At 48.1% G+C, this 18,167-nt stretch overlaps 1 protein-coding gene across 2 annotated transcripts in view; it reads left to right on the forward strand.

Annotated features, from left to right (window-relative positions):
• The first annotated feature begins 266 nt into the window (after positions 1–266).
• The window catches only part of TBCD (tubulin folding cofactor D), a 160,586-nt gene continuing 142,685 nt past the window's right edge, over positions 267–18,167 (forward strand). Inside the window, exons 1-6 of one of the 2 annotated variants that reach the window (XM_023244385.2) lie at positions 268–590; positions 1,767–1,817; positions 9,843–9,940; positions 10,997–11,098; positions 13,729–13,875; positions 16,037–16,092. In XM_023244385.2, coding sequence (XP_023100153.2) covers positions 407–590; positions 1,767–1,817; positions 9,843–9,940; positions 10,997–11,098; positions 13,729–13,875; positions 16,037–16,092 — 638 coding nt within the window. In that variant the 5' untranslated portion in view covers positions 268–406. Of the gene's footprint in view, positions 591–1,766; positions 1,818–9,842; positions 9,941–10,996; positions 11,099–13,728; positions 13,876–16,036; positions 16,093–18,167 lie in introns of both variants that reach the window. The other variant, XM_023244386.2, reaches the window with a different exon arrangement.

The raw sequence follows: 18,167 nt of genomic DNA on the forward strand, positions 1-18,167 counted from the left end.
CCCACCCCGTACCCGAGCTCAGACTGCTCCCACACCTCCCACCCACCCCACCCCAATCGAACGCACCATCTCAGACCCCGCCCTTCCTTCTCTCTGGCCCCGCCCCCAGGCCGCGCTTCAGGCTCGGGTCCCCGGACTTCCCGGCTTCGCGGGATCCAGGCTCCCTTTCACGCGGGCCCCGCCCCACAAGGCCCGGCCCCGCCTCCTTGCGCACTATTTTGGCGGTCGGCGCGTCCCGTAGCGGGTCCGAGGCGCGAGGTCGGAGGTCGTGGGGCGGGGCCAGCGTCGGTAGCCACCCCCTCCGCCTCAGCAGTAGTACCTCCGTCTGCATCAGCCGGCATCCCGGGTCCCGGTGCTCGGGCGGGGCCGAGCTTCCAGTCCACAGGCGCGGTCCGGAGCAGCGAGGATGGCTCTGGGCGAGGAGCCGGCCGCGGGCGCGCCGGAGGACGGGGCGGAGGACGAGGCGCTGGCCCGCGGCGGCTTCCTCGAGTCGTTCTGCGAGAGCGCTGAGACGCGCGCGCTGCTCGCCCGCCTGCCGGCGGTGCTCGGCGACCGTGCGGCCCGGGAGGGCGCCCTGGAGCGGTTCCGAGGTGCGCGTGCGGCCCGGGACCGGTGGCCTTCTGTACGCGCTCTCGGGCCGCAGCTGCTGCTTTCCCCGTGCGATGGTTGCCCCCTGCCGCGCACCTGTGGGAGCCGCGCGTGTGTGCTAGGGCGGCCTCACCTGGAGGCGCCGGGGCCGCGGGCCCTGCCTTTCCCGCCTGTCATCGGAGGGCGGGGTTGTGCAGGGTCCCGCGTGAGCACACCGGCGTGGACCTCGCCGGGGCGGCCCCGGCTCTCGGGGACGGCCGTGCGGACCGGGAGGGAGGGACAGGAGAAGCAGACGGGGACCAGCGCGCCGCAGACCACGGGGTCTCCGACCCCACCCGGCGGGGTAGCGGCGGGCGGCGCAGCCCAGGCTCGGGGCACGGTGGGCGGTGGGTCGCGCGCGCGTAGTTCCCCTTAAGGTGTCAGCTCGCCCAGCTCGCACCTTTGCAGCCGTCTGTCGGGAGCAGCTCGTGAGGGCTCCCTGGGGCCCCGCCGCTGGGCGGTCAGGCTTTTGTCGTCCAGGAAAACCACCCTCGCGGGCCCTTCTTGCTCACGAAGTTTCGGCGTGGGTTTGTGCTCTTGCTTTGTCAGGACGGCCCTCTGACTTTGAGAGAGGGGCAGTGTGGCGGCTGCCCTGACAAAGCATATGCTCTGGTGACACACCCCAGGGTTTTAACGTCCCGCTTGCCGCTCGGGCGCCTTGCCTCCTTGCTCTGAGGCTGTTTCTTTGGCCGTGAACCGGGGGTTCAAAAACAAGACCTTGTGCACACGACTGCCGAGAGGGTGAGGGCACGTCGGGGGGCCAGCGAAGGCCCGTTTTCCCCTCCTGGGAAGTTGTCACAGGTGCAGGTGTGTGGCAGGTGGCCGCGGGATCTGACAGCTGTGCCAGCGGCCGCTGGGGTCTGCGGGGTCGGGCGGGGGGAGAAGTGGGTGCGGGGAGGTGTCTTGTCTGGTGAAGGGGAGGACTTGTGACTCGAGGAGGGAGCAAAGAAAGGTTCAGAGGAGGTGGGGGAACGGGCTCCAGAGGAAGGCGCTCCGCGCACGCGGGGAGGAGGGGCCGGCGGGTGGTGGTGGGGAGCCACCTAGGTGGCCTGTGCCCCAGGGGCTGCGCCGCGGAAGGCGGCGAGGGAAGGCGGGCATGTCTGCCCCAGCGAAGCTAACCCTCGTGTTTTCCTTCTTAGTGATCATGGACAAGTACCAGGAGCAGCCTCACCTGCTGGACCCACACCTCGGTAAGAACAGAGGCCGCTCCTCCTGCGGTGGGTCCTTCGGTCACACGTGTGTGCCCGCCGCCGCGTCAGGACGCATTGCCCCGGTCTTGTTTGTTTTTCGCGGGGTCTCTGCACCCCTTGCTCGTAGTGTGAATTTTAATGTTTTCCAGGCTCATTTTGTTAGCGCCCAGCCCTCTACGGGGATCACCGTCGAAGGGCGATGAGTTATCTGTGTAGATGGAGACACGGAGGCTCCGGCTTCCTTAACTCAATTTAAGGGCACTGACTTTTGTGTTTCTTTTGTTTTTCATTGTTTGTTTATTGTCATTTTATGTTTGTTTGTTTTTGAGAGAGAGAGAAGGAGAGAGAGCGGGCATGAGTGGGGGAGGGAGGGAGAAAGAGGGAGACAGAGGGTCCTAGCAGGCGGTGCACTGTCAGCACAGAGCCTGACCTGGGGCTCGAAGTCGAGAACTGTGAGATCCTGACCGGAGCGGGTGCCCCTTATTTTTGACTTGCTTCATCCTGATAACACTTTTTTTTTTTACATGCAAAAGTAACACTTCTGGTGGTGAACTTAGGAAGGAGGAAGGTAGGAAAGGCAGCACGGGGTGGGGGCTGGGTGCCGGAGCCCCAGGCCAGGCTGCCTGGGTGTGCATCTCAGTGCAGCCCCTCAGCGGCTGTGGCCTGAGTTTCCCCACCTGTAGAATGGGGATTATTAGCACTACCTGTCCCACAGGGCTGTTGAAACTTTACACGTTACCGTGTGAGGCCTTGAGCGTCGGCTTTAGTGTACGCGTACGGGCCTTTTAAAAAGTGGGCTGGTGCTGTGCGTGCTGCTTTCCTCTTCAGGTAACCTTGAAGGTTTTGTGCAAGGTAAGCTTTCTGAGCGGTCCCCTGTCTCAGGCAGAAGAAATACGTTTCATCCTGGCTCGGTGAAGACAGAAGGCACGGTTCCCTCACCCACTGTTACCAAGTCCAAGTTTCTTTTTCAGGAGTCTGTTTTTGCTGCTGAAAGTTTCTAGAACTTGATATTTCAGAGGAGTGTGACGTGCTCTGGGTCTTTTCTCTCATGCTGGTCAGTCTTAGGCTGAAGACTTGCGTCCTTTGGCACAGGGGACTTCTGGTGTGGCGCTGGTCATTTCTCTGCTTCCGCTTTCTCTTTCTGGTGAGCCTGTGGACTGCATGTTGAGTTTCCAGGCGTGACCTTCTGGCCCCTTAGCTTTCCCACATAGTTTTGCTTTTTAATCTTTGTTTTGCACATGAAGATGTACTTGAATGTATTTTGTCCACAGTTTTTACCATCTAAGGGCTCTTGTCCTTGGTTTGGTATTTTTGACAGTTGTCTTCTGGGTCGTGTTTTCTCTCTGGGGACTACATGGCTGGCTGCTGGGTGCTGTCGCACTGTGGGGGAGGGTCCCACTGTGGGCCTCCTAGCCCAGAATGCCAACTCCCGGTTGAGTCAGGCTCTGACTGGCTGTTGTCAGCTGCTTCCTGGCTTCCTCTCAGACCTACTCTCTTCAGAGCATCTCTGTCCAGTAGAGAATTGGGTGATGATGGAATGTTCTAGATCTGTGCTATCTGGTAAAGTCACCAGTAGCCAGATGTGATTGCTGAGCACTTGACTGACATATGGCTAGGATGACTGAAGAACGTAATTTTATTTTATTTTTTGTTTACTTAAAAAATGTTTGTTTATTTTGAGAGAGAGAGCACGCAAGCTGTGAGGCGGAGGGGCAGAGGAGGGAGGGAGAGAGAATCCCAGGCAGGCTCTGTCCCATCAGCTCAGGGTCTGATGCAGGGCTTGATCTCAGGAACTGAACTGTGAGATCATGACCTGAGCCAAAATCAAGAGTCAGACGCTTAACCAACTGAGCTACCCAAGCACCCCCTGAAGAACTGCATTTTAAATTTTATTTGACTTAGGGGCGCCTGGGTGGCTCAGTCTGTTAAGCGTCCAACTTCTGCTCAGGTCATGATCTCGTGGTTCGTGGGTTTGAGCCCTGTGTCGGGCTCTCTGCTGACAGCTCAGAGCCTGGAGCCTGCTTTGGATTCTTCGTGTCCCTCTCTCTTTGCCCCTCCCCTGCTTGTGCACGCAACGCATGCACGTTCTCTCTCTCTCTCTCTCTCTCTCTCTCTCTCTCTCTCTCTAATATAAACATTAACAAAAAGTTTTTTAAAATTTTATTTGACAAAAAAGCAAACCCAAATGTGGCTAAGTGGCTGTGGGGCCCAGCACTCTAGGGAGGTAGACCTCTGGTCTTCTGCCCACGAGGGCAAGGGCTGGGGGACCTTGGAGCACTCCTCCTGTTTGCAGCCCTTCCTGCGTCCTGCGCTGGCCGGTTCCTGGCACCTCGGCTCTGCCTGCCGGGCTGCTTCGGTTACCACAGGTTTCCCCGCCACCGTCCAGTTTCCAAGTCACAGCTGACATCTCTTGGCTGTTGTTTCTTTTTCTCTTTTTCTTTGTGGATTTGTATCTCTTTATTTCGTTTTCCCGGGACCTGGGGGGTGAGGGTTGCTGAGATATGCATGTGGAATAATCTGCTTTTCTGGTTTCTGTTCTTGTGGAATGGCTCTGCTGGCTTTCAGAATCTCTGGGAGGCCAGTTCTGACTGTTCTCTGCCATTCTCTCCAGTTCACCTCTTTCCTCAGGCGTCAGCTTTTGTGCGTATTTTGGTCTTTTCATGTTACTATTTCTGTCGTATTTAAGACCAAACGGATGTAGATGAGGGCTCCTCTGCTGCTTTTTTGTAAGTTGGAGTGTTTCCGGCTAGACCCATCCTGAAGGAATTCTGTCAGGCAGCCCCATTTGGGGCAGTGTGGTGAGTGAATGAGCGGATTTTCTCTGGGAGCAGGTGAGTTGGTTGAGTTTTCTACTAATTGGGGACGTTCCAGATGCTGGGATGAAGCCTTTCCTTTATCTGGGGTGCTCACGTTTCCTCCGAACGCTTCACTTGCCCTAAGTGGTTTGTTGAGTTTTGCTCTGGGATGAAAGCTGCTTGTGCTCATGAGGTGTAGCTCACACGCCGTCGAGTTCAGCCTTGTGTGCGCATACTTCATTGGTTTTATTTATTTTTTTATTTTTATTTTTATTAAAAAAATTTTTTTTTAATGTTTATTTTTCTGAGAGAGACAGAGACAGAATGCAAGTGGGTTAGGGGCAGAGAGAGAGGGAGACACAGAATCCAAAGCAGCCTCCAGGCTCCGAGCTGTCAGCACAGAGCCCGACGCTGGGCTCGAACTCAGAAGCTGTGAGATCATGACCTGAGCCGAAGTCAGACGCTCAACGGACTGAGCCACCCAGGCGCCCCTACTTCATTGGTTTTAGTACATCACAGAGTCGTGTAGCCATCACTACTAACTCCCTAATGTTTCATCACCCCCAGGAGAAGCCCATATCCATCAACGGTCCCCCCCACCCTCACTCTCCTGCCAGCCCCTGGCAATTGCTAATCTGTTTTCTGTCTGAATTTCTTATAAATGTTCATTGTGAGCATTTCATATAATGGAGTCAGACAATATGTCTTTTGTTTTTTGTTTCTTTTTATTTATTTATTCATTTATTTATTTTTTATTTTTTTTCAATATATCAATTTTGTTTTTAAAGATTTTATTTTTAATTAAAAAATTTTTAATTTTATTTTTTTAGTATTTCTTTTTTTAAATGTATGTTTATTTTTGAGAGAGTGAGTGTGTGAGCGGGGGAGGGAGACACAGAACCTGAAGCAGGATCCAGGCTCCCAGCTATCAGAGCAGATCCTAAAGTGGGGCTTAAACTCACAAACCATGAGATCATGATCTGAACAGAAGTGGATGCTTGACCAACTGAGCCACCCAAGTGCCCCTGATTTTTTTTTTTTTAATGTTTATTTATTCTTGAGAGAGAGAAAGACACAGAGTGTGAGTGGGGGAGGGTCAGAGAGAGAGAGAGGGAGACACAGAATCCGAAGCAGCCTCCAGGCTCTGAGCTGTCAGCACAGAGCCTGATGTGGGGCTCGAACTCACGAACCGTGAGATCATGGCCTGAGCTGAAGTTGGACGCTTACCCAACTGAGCCACCCAGGCGCCCCTGATTTTTTTTTTTTTTTAATGTTTTTATTTTTGAGAGACAGAGAGTGCATAGGTGCGAGAGGAGGTGGGGCAGAGAGAGGGAGACAGACGATCTGAAGCGGGCTCTGTGCTGACAGCAGAGAGCCCCATGTGGGGCTTGAACTCACAAGCCATGAGATCATGACCTGAGCCAAAGTCAGATGCTTAACGTCTTAACCGACTGAGCCACCCAGGCACCCTAGACAATAGGTCTTATGTGACTGGCTTCTTTAACTGGGTGTAATGTTTAAAGTTCATTGTGCAGTGAAATACATTACTAGTTTTTCAGTTTCTTTGGGTTTTCTAAGCAGGCAAATAATTATATAGTTTTTTTGTTTAAAAAAATTTTTTTTTTTTTTAGCGTTTATTTATTTTTGAGACAGAGAGAGACAAAGCATGAATGGGGGAGGGGCAGAGAGAGAGGGAGACACAGAATCGGAGGCAGGCTCCAGGCTCCGAGCCATCAGCCCAGAGCCCGACACGGGGCTCGAACTCACGGACCGTGAGATCGTGACCTGAGCTGAAGTTGGACGCTTAACTGACTGCGCCACCCAGGCGCTCCTATAGTTTTTTTGTTTTTTTAAAAAAAATTTTTTTTTAATGTTTATTTTTGAGACAGGGAGAGACAGCATGAACGGGGGAGGGTCAGAGAGAGAGGGAGACACAGAATCAGAAACAGGCGCCAGGCTCTGAGCTGTCAGCACAGAGCCTGATGCGGGGCTCGAACTCACAGACCGCGAGACCATGACCTGAGCCGAAGTCGGATGCTTAACCGACTGAGCCACCCAGGCGCCCCAATAATTATATAGTTTGTAAGTAATGCTAGCTTGATCTCTTTATCTGTCGATATACACTTTCATTCTTCCTTTAAAGTGTTCAAAGTTACCTTTGATGAGATATAATTTACATGCAATAAAACGCACCCATCCTAAGTATACAGTTTGAGTTTTGACAAATGTATGTATCTCCACCACCATCAGGGTGTAGAACATTTCTGTCCTCCCATGAGGTTAAGTGAACTGTGTCCCTTTGCAGTTAGTTGCCCTCATCTTGGCCCTGGGCAACCACTGACCTACTTTACTCTCTGGCTTCTTTATGTTAAAATAGTATTCTTAAGGCTTCTCCATATTACATGTTTTAGTACTTTGCTCATTTTCTGTTGAACCACAATTTGTTTATCCTTTCACCCTGTTGATGGACATTTGGGTTGTCTCCAGTTTGGGGGTGTTATTAATGCTACTGTGACATTTGCAGACAGTCCTTTAGGCTGACATGTGTTTCCATTTCTATTGGATAAATCTGTAAGAGTGGAATTGTTGGGTTGTATAGTAAATATGTTTTTTATGATAAACTTTTATGATGAATTGCCATACTGTTTTCATAAAGGTGGTGCCATTTTACATTTCAACCAACAATCTATGAGAATTTCAGTTGCCCTACATCCTCATCATCACTTAGTATTGCCAGTCTTTCTGATTGTAGCCTACGTTTTTGTGGGAATGTGGTGGTATATCTCTACAGTTTTACTCTGCATTCCCTAGATGTGAGTTGCAGTCTTTTATGTTGAGTAAGACTCACAGCCCAGCACAGGGTCTGTTTTGTTGAAAGTTCTATGTGCACTTGAGAGGAATGTCTATTCAGCTGATGTTGGGTAGAGTGCCCTGTAAGTGTCATTTAGGTAGGGTGATTCATACTGTTATATAGGCCTTTTATGTCCATATTGATTTTTTTTTCACTTGTTCTGTCAGTTCCTGAGAGTACCGAAATCTCTAACTACAATGATAAATTTGTCTTTTTCCTTTCCGCTCTCTCAATTTGGCTCTGTAATTTGGCGTGGTTATAGGAGTCTTGAGTCTTCATGACTAATTGATCCTTACATCATTATGAAATGTTCTGTTTATCTCTGTAATATTACATGTTTCAAAATATGCTCTGTCTGATACTGATATGGCTGCTCTGGCTTTTTTTTTTTTTTTTTTTAAGTTGAGAGAGCGTGCACACGCATGCCAGCAGGGGAAGGGGCAGAGAGAGAGAGGGCAAGAGAGAATCCCAGGCAGGCTCTATGCTGTCAGTGCCGAGCCCGATGTGAGGCTCAAAGTCATGAACTGTGTGATCATGACCTGAGCCAAAATCCTTGAGCCGAAATCAAGAGTCGGATGCTTAACTGACTGAGCCACCCAGGCACCCCTGCTCGGGCTTTCTTATAATTCGTGATTGTTTGGTATGGCTTTTCTTCCTATTAACATTTAAAAAAAAAATTAAAAAAATTTTTTTTAGAGAGAAGTGGGGGAGAGAGGCAAAGGGGCAGGATGGGGGGTGGAGAGAGAAAGAGAATCTTTTTTTTTAATGTTTATTTTTGAGAAAGAGAGAGCGAGTGAGCAGGCACTGGGGAGGGACAGAGAGAGGAGACACAAAATTGGAAGCAGGCTCCAGGCTCTGAGCTGTCAGCACAGAGCTCTTTGGGGGGCTCAAACTCACAAGCTGTGAGATCATGACCTGAGCTGAAGTCAGGCACTTAACCCACTGAGGCCACCCAGGTGCCCTGGGAGAGAGAATCTTAAGCAGGCTCCATGCTCAGTGCGGATCCTGACACAGGGCTCAATTCCACGGCTCTGGGATCATGACCTGACCCAAAATCAAGAGTTGGACACCTAAACGACTGAGCTACCAGGCACCCCATCCCCCATTAACTCAGTGCTTCTTGGTAGTTGTTCTTACCTGGCCTTGTGGAAGACTTGAGGGGACCTCTGTAGATGACTGGAGCTCATTCTCTGCATACCTTTCTCTTTGTTACCCTGTCCTGTGGATGTTAGCGGACTTAGCCTCCTTGAACCTCTGTCTCTGCTCTGTGTCCCCACTCCCTGTACTGAGTTCTGCATGTCACCTCCTGGCAGACAGCCTGGGCAGCTGTGGATCCCAGTCCGTTTGTTTCCTTGAACTGCCTGTTCCAGTATCGCTGAATATATATTTGTCATATATTTGTCTAGTTTTCTAATTTTTGGTGGTAGGGCAATTCTGTATGAGTTATTCCTTTATAACTGGAAGCAGAAATCTTTTATTCTGCCTTATTACATTGGTTAGAATGTGATTATCACTAAATCATAGTAGTTGTAGGAGGTATCTTCTATAAAGCACAATAGTAGATATTGGTTTGACGTAGAATAATTCTTAAATATAAGAATATTTCTCTTGCATTAAAATTCAGAAATTTTTTAAAATGTTTACTTAATTTACTTTTGAAAGAGAGCTTACGCGCATGCTTGTGTGTACTCATACAAGTTGGGGAGGGGCAGGGAGGGAGACAGAGAATCTGAATCAGGCTCCAAGCTCTCAGCTGTCAGCACATAGCCTGACATGGGGCCCAAACCCACTAATCGTGAGATCATGACCTGAGCTGAAGTTGGATGCTTAACCAACTGAACCACCCAGGCACTCCTCTAATTTTATTTTAAGTAGACTTTACATCCAGCGTGGAGCCCTTCTGCATTTTAAAAGCAAGGATGAATGTTGTGAATATTGTATTCATTCTGTGCCCTTTTAGAAACTGTTAAGATAAAAATGTTTTTTCGGGGCTCCTGGGTGGCTCAGTTGAGCATCTGACTCTTGATTTTGGCTCAGGTCATGATCCCAGGGTCATGGGATTGAGCCCCACGGCAGGCTCTGTGCTGATCCTGGAGTCTCCTTAAGATTCTCTTTCTTCTTCTCACTCCCCTTCTCCTTCACCACCACCCGTGCTTGCCTGTGTGCTGTCTCTCTAAAAAAAAAAAAAAAAAGAAAAGAAAAAAAAATGAAAAAAAAAAGTTTTTCTTCTTTTGCTCTATTGATACTCGGATTACACAGGTTTACTAATACTGAACCACTCTTACATTTGTAAATCTGTTTTTTCTTCTGGCATTTTGTTTCAGTATCATACTAATGTTTAATTTTGTAGTAAATATTTTGCGTATGTTTTTTTCCTAGAATGGATGATGAATTTGTTGTTGGATATAGTACAAGATAAGACATCTCCAGCTGACCTCATACATCTGGCTTTTAAATTTCTTTACATCATCACCAAGGTAACATTTACGTAGCACTTTATAGCGGACAGAATACTTATGTACTTGGTTCAGAAATTACCTTCCAAATGTTATTTTTCAGGAAAGATGGTTCTCACACATAAATTGTGGGTTTCATTTTTTTTTTACATCTGGGGAATCAGATGTTAGTGATAGTGGTTCTGGGGTCCTTTGGCTGAAACCACGTCTGAGATATTTAGCTTCTCGCAGTTGAATAGATCAAGCACTACCTAGGTAGAAAGGACATGGGGGAGGGGGAAGGGGAGAGAGAGCCAACTAATTCAGAAAGTCTCTTACAAGGAGAAAGTGGACAAGCGTGGTGAAAATGGAAGTGCTTCTCAAACTTTAATGTGCAGATGAATTTTCTGGGCATTTTGTTAACAATGCAGATTCTGAGTAAGCAGGTCTGAGGTGGGACCTGATAATCGGTATTCTTGCAGACTCCCAGGTGATGTGTGGGTGCTGGCCTACAGACTTAACCAGTTGCAGTTTTGACCACGGGAGTGACTCAGAGCCATCTGGGGGTGGGTTTTGGGGGGCTACTCGGTGGAGCAGTGCCCGCTGTGTGGTGGAAAGAGGCCCTTGGCCAGTGAGAGAGCTCCATGGGGGGGCTGCCCTGTGCGTACTCGTCTGTGGTCTGCTGGCTCAACAGGTAGAGCGCAGGGTTTCTCCTGAACGCGGAGCACCATTGCATTTATGGAAGCCATAATGAACTTGGGGACCTTTGAGGTTTTCGAGGACTTATTCCTCATAAGTGTCACAGGGCGATTGTATAAACAATGTAGAGGGAAAACTTTTTAGTTTGTAGCATATCTGTGCTTCTGGTGAAGCACATTTGATATTTGTTAGTCAAGGGGGGCCAGAACATGTGAATGGATGATGTAAGAAGCAAAGATAGCCGTGTTTACTTACCAAGTTGTATCACTGTGATGTGACACAATTCTCTGATCACTGGGTGGAGTAGGTGGTAATTTTTGATGATAGAAGAAAAAGATAATTTTGTTACTTTCTGTGTTTTCTAATTATGTAGTAATTCAGTGTCTTTTTATCTGGTAGGTTCGAGGATATAAAACATTTCTTCGTTTATTTCCTCATGAAGTGGCTGATGTACAACCTGTTTTAGATATGTTTACAAATCAAAATCCTAGAGACCATGAAGTGAGTGTCATTTTCTCCTCCTTTTCACTCCCAGCCCTCTCCCTCCTCTCTTCCCTTATTTGCTCCACTCCTTACTGGCAGCTTTATCCTCCTGTTTCCTTCAGTTTTATGTTATGCTGTTTTGTGTCCCTCTCTCTTTTTTCTTTATTCTTTTGGCTTTCTCTTTTTTTTTATGTTACTTTAAGCTATTTCCTTAAAAAAAAAAAGTTTATTTTGAGAGAGAGTGAGTAAGGGAGAGGGGAGAGAGAGAGAGGGTGAGAGAATCCAAAGCAGGTTCCACGCTCCGCAGGAAGCCAGACATGGGGCTCAATCCCATGACTGTGCGATCATGGCCTGAGCCAGCGTCGAGTCAGATGCTTCACTGACTGAGCCACCCAGGTGCCCTAAATTATTTCCTTTTATTTTTTTATTTTACTATTTTATTTATTTATTTATTTATTTATTTATTTATTTATTTATTTATTTATTTATTTATTTTTAAAAAAGTTTTACTTATTTTTGAGAGAGAGGGAAAGAGAGAATCCCAAGTAGGCTCCATGCTCACCATGGAGCCCGATGCGGGGCTCGATCTCACAACTGTGATATCATGACCTGAGCCGATAGCAAGAATCGGACGCTTAACCAACTGAGCCACTCAGGCACCCCAAATTATTTCCTTTTAAAATATGTCTTTATAAAGAAAAAAAAAATACGCTTATATTCAGTGTGGTGAAAAGTATGTCAACCATCTAGATTTTTAAACTTGAAATATAATTATGTTGGGGGTCCCTAGGACCACCCTCAGGTTTGATGATTCCCTAAGACCACTGTAGGACTCCACAGGTAGTTGTTCTTATGGTTGTGACTGGTTCGTAGCAAACCCAGCAAAGGGAAAAGGCATATGGGGTGAAGTCTGGAGGAAACCAGGAGCAAGCTTCAGAGTCTTCTCTCAGGTCACACAGGGCACTTGTCATTCCCCCAGCACTGAGTCGTGTGTTGCCCATGTGAATGTCATAGAGACCAGTGTGCAGGAATTTTCTTGGGGTTGGTTACGTGGGTACTCTGCCAAACATGGACTGAAATTCCAAACTCCCAAAAGGAAAGCGGGTTTCAACATAAACCACATGGTTTGTACAGATAGTCCAAGCACAGAGAGTCCCCCTTCCCTGGGAATGCTGGGAAGCCTCCTGAAGTTCAGGTTCCTAGCTGCCCAAGGATGGCCAGCCTTGTTCGCAGGTCCCTCCAGGGAATCAGGTTGCTGTGGGAGTGTCCTTACGCACGGAGCACACGGTTCACAACTGCATCACCCAGGGAGCTGTTTCTGAACGTGCCCAATCTCAGCTTAGATTTAGGGGAGCATTTCCCCAGCTCCCCGAAGGGATTGTTCCAGGGCCAAAGTGGAATCTTGTTTTATTAACTACCTAAAATAAGAGTACTCCTATTTATTTATTTATTTTAATTTTATTTTTTATTTTTTAAAATTTACATCCACAATAGTTAGCACATAGTGCAACAATGACTTCAGGAGTAGATTCCTTAGTGCCCCTGACCCATTTATCCCATCCCCCCTCCCACAACCCTTCCTGTAACCCTTAGTTTGTTCTCCATATTTATGAGTCTCTTCTGTTTTGTCCCCTTCCCTGTTTTTATATTATTTTTGTTTCCCTTCCCTTATGTTCGTCTGTTTTGTCTCTTAAAGTCCTCATATGAGTGAAGTCATATGATTTTTGTCTTTCTCTGACTGACTAATTTCACTTAGCATAATACCCTCCAGTTCCATCCACGTAGTTGCAAATGGCAAGATTTCATTGTTTTTGATTGCTGAGTAATATTCCATTGTATGTATATACCACATCTTCTTTATCCATTCATCTGTGGATGGACATTTGGGCTCTTTCCATACTTTGGCTATTGTTGAGAGTGCTGCTATAAACATGGGGGTGCCTGTGCCCCTTTGAAACAGCACACCTGTATCCCGTGGATAAATGCCTAGTAGTGCAATTGCTGGGTCGTAGGGTAGTTCTATTTTTGTTTTTTGAGGAACCTCCATACTGTTTTCCAGACTGGCTGCACCAGCTTGCATTTCCACCAACAATGCAAAAGAGATCCTTTTTCTCTACATCCTCGCCAACGTCTGTTGTTGTCTGAGTTAATGTTAGCCATTCTGACAGGTGTAAGGTGGTATCTCATTGTGGTTTTGATTTGTATTTCCCTGATGATGAGTGATGTTGAGCATTTTTTTCAGGGGCACTCCTCTTTAAACTGGAATTTGAGAATAGTTTTCTTTATTCTTAATTAAGTGTTTTGCTTTTTTATCTGTTTACACTTTCTCAAAAGGCTGAATGTGTGCTGAAGGGTGCCAGTGATGAGAAGCCATCGTACTGATGTATCATGATTTTTCTTTGTTCATTTTGCTATTTCTTTTGTCTGCTGAAGTAGCCAGCTAAGTTTGTATGACAGAGGGTGTGTGTGGTGGGGTGGGGTATGGGAGGGGCTCACGATGGGGTGCGCTCCAGGCTCTGGGGTGACAGCATCTGAAGGGACTGTGGTTGCATTGTGTGGGCAGGGAGGGCAGTAGGACTGTGAGTGGGGCATGCGGGTTACCTCTGTGCTTGAAACAGGAGTCATTTTACTTTGATTTAACTTCTTAGACTTGGGAGACTCGCTACATGCTTTTACTGTGGCTCTCCGTGACCTGCCTGATCCCTTTTGATTTTTCTCGCCTCGATGGGAACCTCGTCGCTCCACCTGGGCAGATTCGAATGTCCACAATGGACCGTATTCTTGAAATAGCAGAGGTAAGCGTGATCCTGCAAGTAGCTAGCTGCTAATTAGCATTCTTTTCCATTCTCATGCTGTCTTGATATTAGAGTTTAACTAGGTACACTTTTGACATTTATATTTCTTCAAGTGCTGTTACTCTTGCAGTGAGGTAAAATTCCATTTCGTAATTTATTTAGAAAGTATAATTCACATAGGAGTAAGGATGAATTAGAGCGAATTTCATTGTTTTGTAGGTAGTGCAAATACTACTCCGTTAAGCGTAGTAATGACGTACAAGAGATTTCAGAGGGCAGTTGTAAGAGAAAAGGAAGGTCAATTTTAGATATAATTTTTAATTTTTAACATTATATAAATAATACATGATCAATCTAGAAAAACTAGAAAATAAAGCAAAGCCAGAAAGGTGTTAAAGCAGAATCCCTCAAATTCTGGTACCAACAGATAATGACACTTGTATATGTTTTCAGACTTTTTCTGAAACAAATGTTATGCGTATAGATAAATTATCGCATTACCCTGAATTTGAGTGGTTATAGACAAATTATTGCATTACCCTGAATTTGGGTGGTTTAGCACAACACACATTTATCATCTCACAGTTTGTGTGGGTCAGGAATATGGACGTGACTATGCAGGGCGATCTGCGTCAGGGTTCAGCAAGGCTCACCTGGAGCAGGGTCTGCGTCCGTGCTCTCGGGACTGTTGGCAGAAGCCAGACCATCGAGGGTGTTGGACCAAGGGCTTTAGTGCTTTGTTGGCTGTTTCTTGCCATGTGACATCACCCCCCCGCCCCCCAAAACGTGGCAGCATGTTCTCCAAGCTGGCAAGGGGCAGGGTCTGCTAGCGAGACGGAAGTCACGATAACGTGTCACCAAGTCACAAAAGTGACGTCCCACCCCTTTCCAACTTCTCTTGTTGGAGACATGTCAGTGTGTTACAGTTCACACAGGAAGGATTATACTGGGTGTGAGCACCAGCGGGCGAGCTTGTTGAGCACCTGCTGTGTGCCGGACACTGTTCTAATCATCTTTAGTATACGGATCCATGTAATCCCAGTTGATGAGGTAGTTTACTCTTTTTTTTTTAAATTCTATTTTAAAGATTAAAAATTTTTTTTTTATTTTTAAGTAATCTTTACACCCAACGTGGGCTTGAATCCACAATCTTGAGATCCAGCGTCACATGCTACACTGACTGAGCCAGCCAGGCACCCCAGCAGTTAACTCGTTTTATCCTCGTTTTATCCTCGTTTTACTGAGTGGGCATCAGTCGAGAAAAATAAATAACTTAGCTGGTTCAATTTCTCATAAACGGTGGGTCTAAATGGGAAGTCAGGCAGTTTGGCTCCTCCCCGTGCTCCACGCCCCCACGCTGCAGAGTGCCCTTGCTGTCCGTGCTTAGCGAGCCGCTGCTTCCCTGGGAGTGTGTGCTCAGTGTCCCACCAGTGAGCAGACGTTTTCTCGTAACCTCTAAGGGGAAAGGTGCTCTGCCATGCCCTGGCTTTTAGCCTGTTCTCGTACGGACGGACATTTAGATGGTCTCCAGCTGTGTTCTGTGAGAGGTGGGGTGATGAGGAGCCACTTCACACACCTCTGTGTACCCGTCTCGTATGTGGCACTGCCGGGTGAGCAGCAGTCCACTTCTAGAGGTTTGGCCCTGGGTATGCGATTGTCCCCCAGAAAAAAGGTCTTTTGTGTATCATTTGGGACAAAGTTAGTTGAGATGAGAACTGGAAACTCTTTAAGGCAGGCCTCCAAAGAACAGGTCGTCGCTTGTTTTAACCCTGGGTGCTCTTCTGTCTGAGCGGGGCCTCCTGGTTCTGCATGTAACACACCTGCAGGTCCCGAGTGTGCTTCCTGGACTCTGTGATTCTTTGTTACAGTTGGGTGACACGTATGGGTTTCATTTTTGTGCTGTTTTTGCACGTGTGTGTTTGAAGGAGTGTGGCCACACGCCGTGTGCAGTGGGGTGCCTGCCTGTTGGGCTCCTGGCAGCTGCTGGCAACTGTGGTTTGAGTTTAGGGGGGGCTTGTGCAGCTTCGGAATTTGGCCTCTGCCTAGAAGCTTCGCCAGCCTGGGTTCTCTGGAGGCTGCTGCGTGTGGGACTGGCTGGTGAGCGGGTCCTGGAGATTTGTATTTTGTGTGTAACGGTGCCCGTCCTTGATCCTTTCTTTAGACCTACTTGGTTGTCAGCGACAAGGCCCGAGATGCGGCTGCTGTCCTCGTGTCCAAGTAAGTACCTGTTGGCCCCTCCCAGCTGTGTTGTTGATGTGTGGCTGGTGTGTTCAGAGAGGTTTTGTCTTACGTACTCTTCTGTGTTCCCTGTGTGTCTGTTACCTGGGAGGAGGTCTCTGGGCTGATGGGCCTGGGGAAGTCTTTCCTACTGCCCAATACTTGTCTCTTTCTTTGAGGGAGCATTGACACTGTTTGGGCGGAGGAGACCTCTGAACCTGATGGTGCTGGCTAGGGGCTCAGGGAGGTCAGCTGATGGGCCCATCCACAGAGCACAGATTCACAACAGGTGGGGCAGGGCTCACCTTTGGGGTGGTGGCCGTTAGATGAATCTTTAAATTTTTTTTTTTTTTTTCAACGTTTATTTATTTTTGGGACAGAGAGAGACAGAGCATGAACGGGGGAGGGTCAGAGAGAGAGGGAGACACAGAATCGGAAACGGGCTCCAGGCTCTGAGCCATCAGCCCAGAGCCCGACGCGGGGCTCGAACTCACGGACCGCGAGATCGTGACCTGGCTGAAGTCGGACGCTTAACCGACTGCGCCACCCAGGCGCCCCCCGTTAGATGAATCTTTAAAGGTCACCGGCAGTTAACAACGCTGTGGTTTATAGAGATCGTGATATTGATTGGATCATTGTGGCTTAGGGTAAAAATCCCCAAACGTTCTCTGTTGACTAAAAATCAGGCTGTGCCTGAGGCAGGTAAAGATGAGCTGTGATGAGCTGGGTGAGATGACCCTAACAGCAGGCCTGGCTGCTCTGAAGATCCCCAGCGATGTGCATGAGGGCTGTGTAAACTTGTGTCACGAGATGTGAGAACCGAAGGAAGCAGTTTTTCTAAATTAATCTTTTGTGGCCTAAAATAAGTGCATGGAGAAAATAAATTAGAAAATTTGGCTTTCCCCTTTCTACATTTGTGAAAGTTGAAAATGGGTCTAAAACCTTCTGGCTGTTTTGATTGGGAAAACGGGCAACACCTCACTCAGGGTCCCCTTACTCTTAGGTGTATGCCATGACCTTCTTCCCCAAAGTGGGAGGAGACACCCTTAGTCTGTAGGGCAGTGGGGTGTGGGATGAGGGATTTGTGCAGGTGCCTGGCGCACTGTAGGGCAGGGCTTGAAGAGAACAGCTGACTGCAGGAGTGAGGGGCAAACATGTGAGCCCCGGTGTCGCTTCACCTGGGGGAGGGTGATACTCACTGGACAGAGGTTTCTCGTTAAAAACCAGTTTCTTTTTAATTGTAAGAATAATCCTGTGTCTTGGAAAATAAAAGTATAAGGCATAAAATCCACATGTACCTTCATCTCCCAGAGATGTGACTGCTTTTGCCTGTTGTCCTGTTGTCTGTGTGTCCTGTCCATGGGCATGTGGGCGCCCACGCTTGTCGTACCGGGTGCCAGCAGCTGGGCCTGGAGCTTCATCCCGTCTTCTTCCAAAACGCGATTATGATGTGAACACATTGCTGTTTCTGCAGTCCCCGGTTGGACACGTAGAGTTCCTATTTTTTATTACCAGCAGTACTGAGGGTTTGATAGAGGTTTTTTTTTTAAAGTTTATTTATTTTGAGAGAGAGAGAGAGAGAGCGCGCACAGGAGCATCAGCGTGAGGGAGGTGGGGAGAGCAGAGAGAGAGGATCCCACGCAGGCTCTGCACTGTCAGCACAGAGCCCGACGCGGGGCCCGAACCCACGAACCATGAGATTATAACTCCAGCCGAAATCAAAAGTCAGATGCTCAACCAGCTGAGCTGCCCAGGTACCCTGAGGGTCTGGTAGAGTTATGTTGCCCTTGACTTTGTGGAGCATTGTGTTTGTAGGGGCTGGGGAGGTGAAACCCTCAACCTTTGTTCCCTCCCTGATGTCCTCCAGGAAAGGTGACCTGGGGACAGATCCAACCACTTGGTGGGACTCTGCTGCACCATCTAGTGGTCAGGATGAGTACATGTTTCACATAGTGGAGGCTGGTTTTCAGCACATTAAAAATGCTCTGGCCATTTTGCCAGGTGGTGGCTACATCCTGGTGCTGTGTAGCCAGCTTCTCAAGAGTGTTCTAGAATGGGCGGTGCTGTAACTGCAT

This window comes from Felis catus, chromosome E1, assembly GCF_018350175.1.
Source record: "Felis catus isolate Fca126 chromosome E1, F.catus_Fca126_mat1.0, whole genome shotgun sequence".
Lineage (NCBI taxonomy): Eukaryota > Metazoa > Chordata > Mammalia > Carnivora > Felidae > Felis > Felis catus.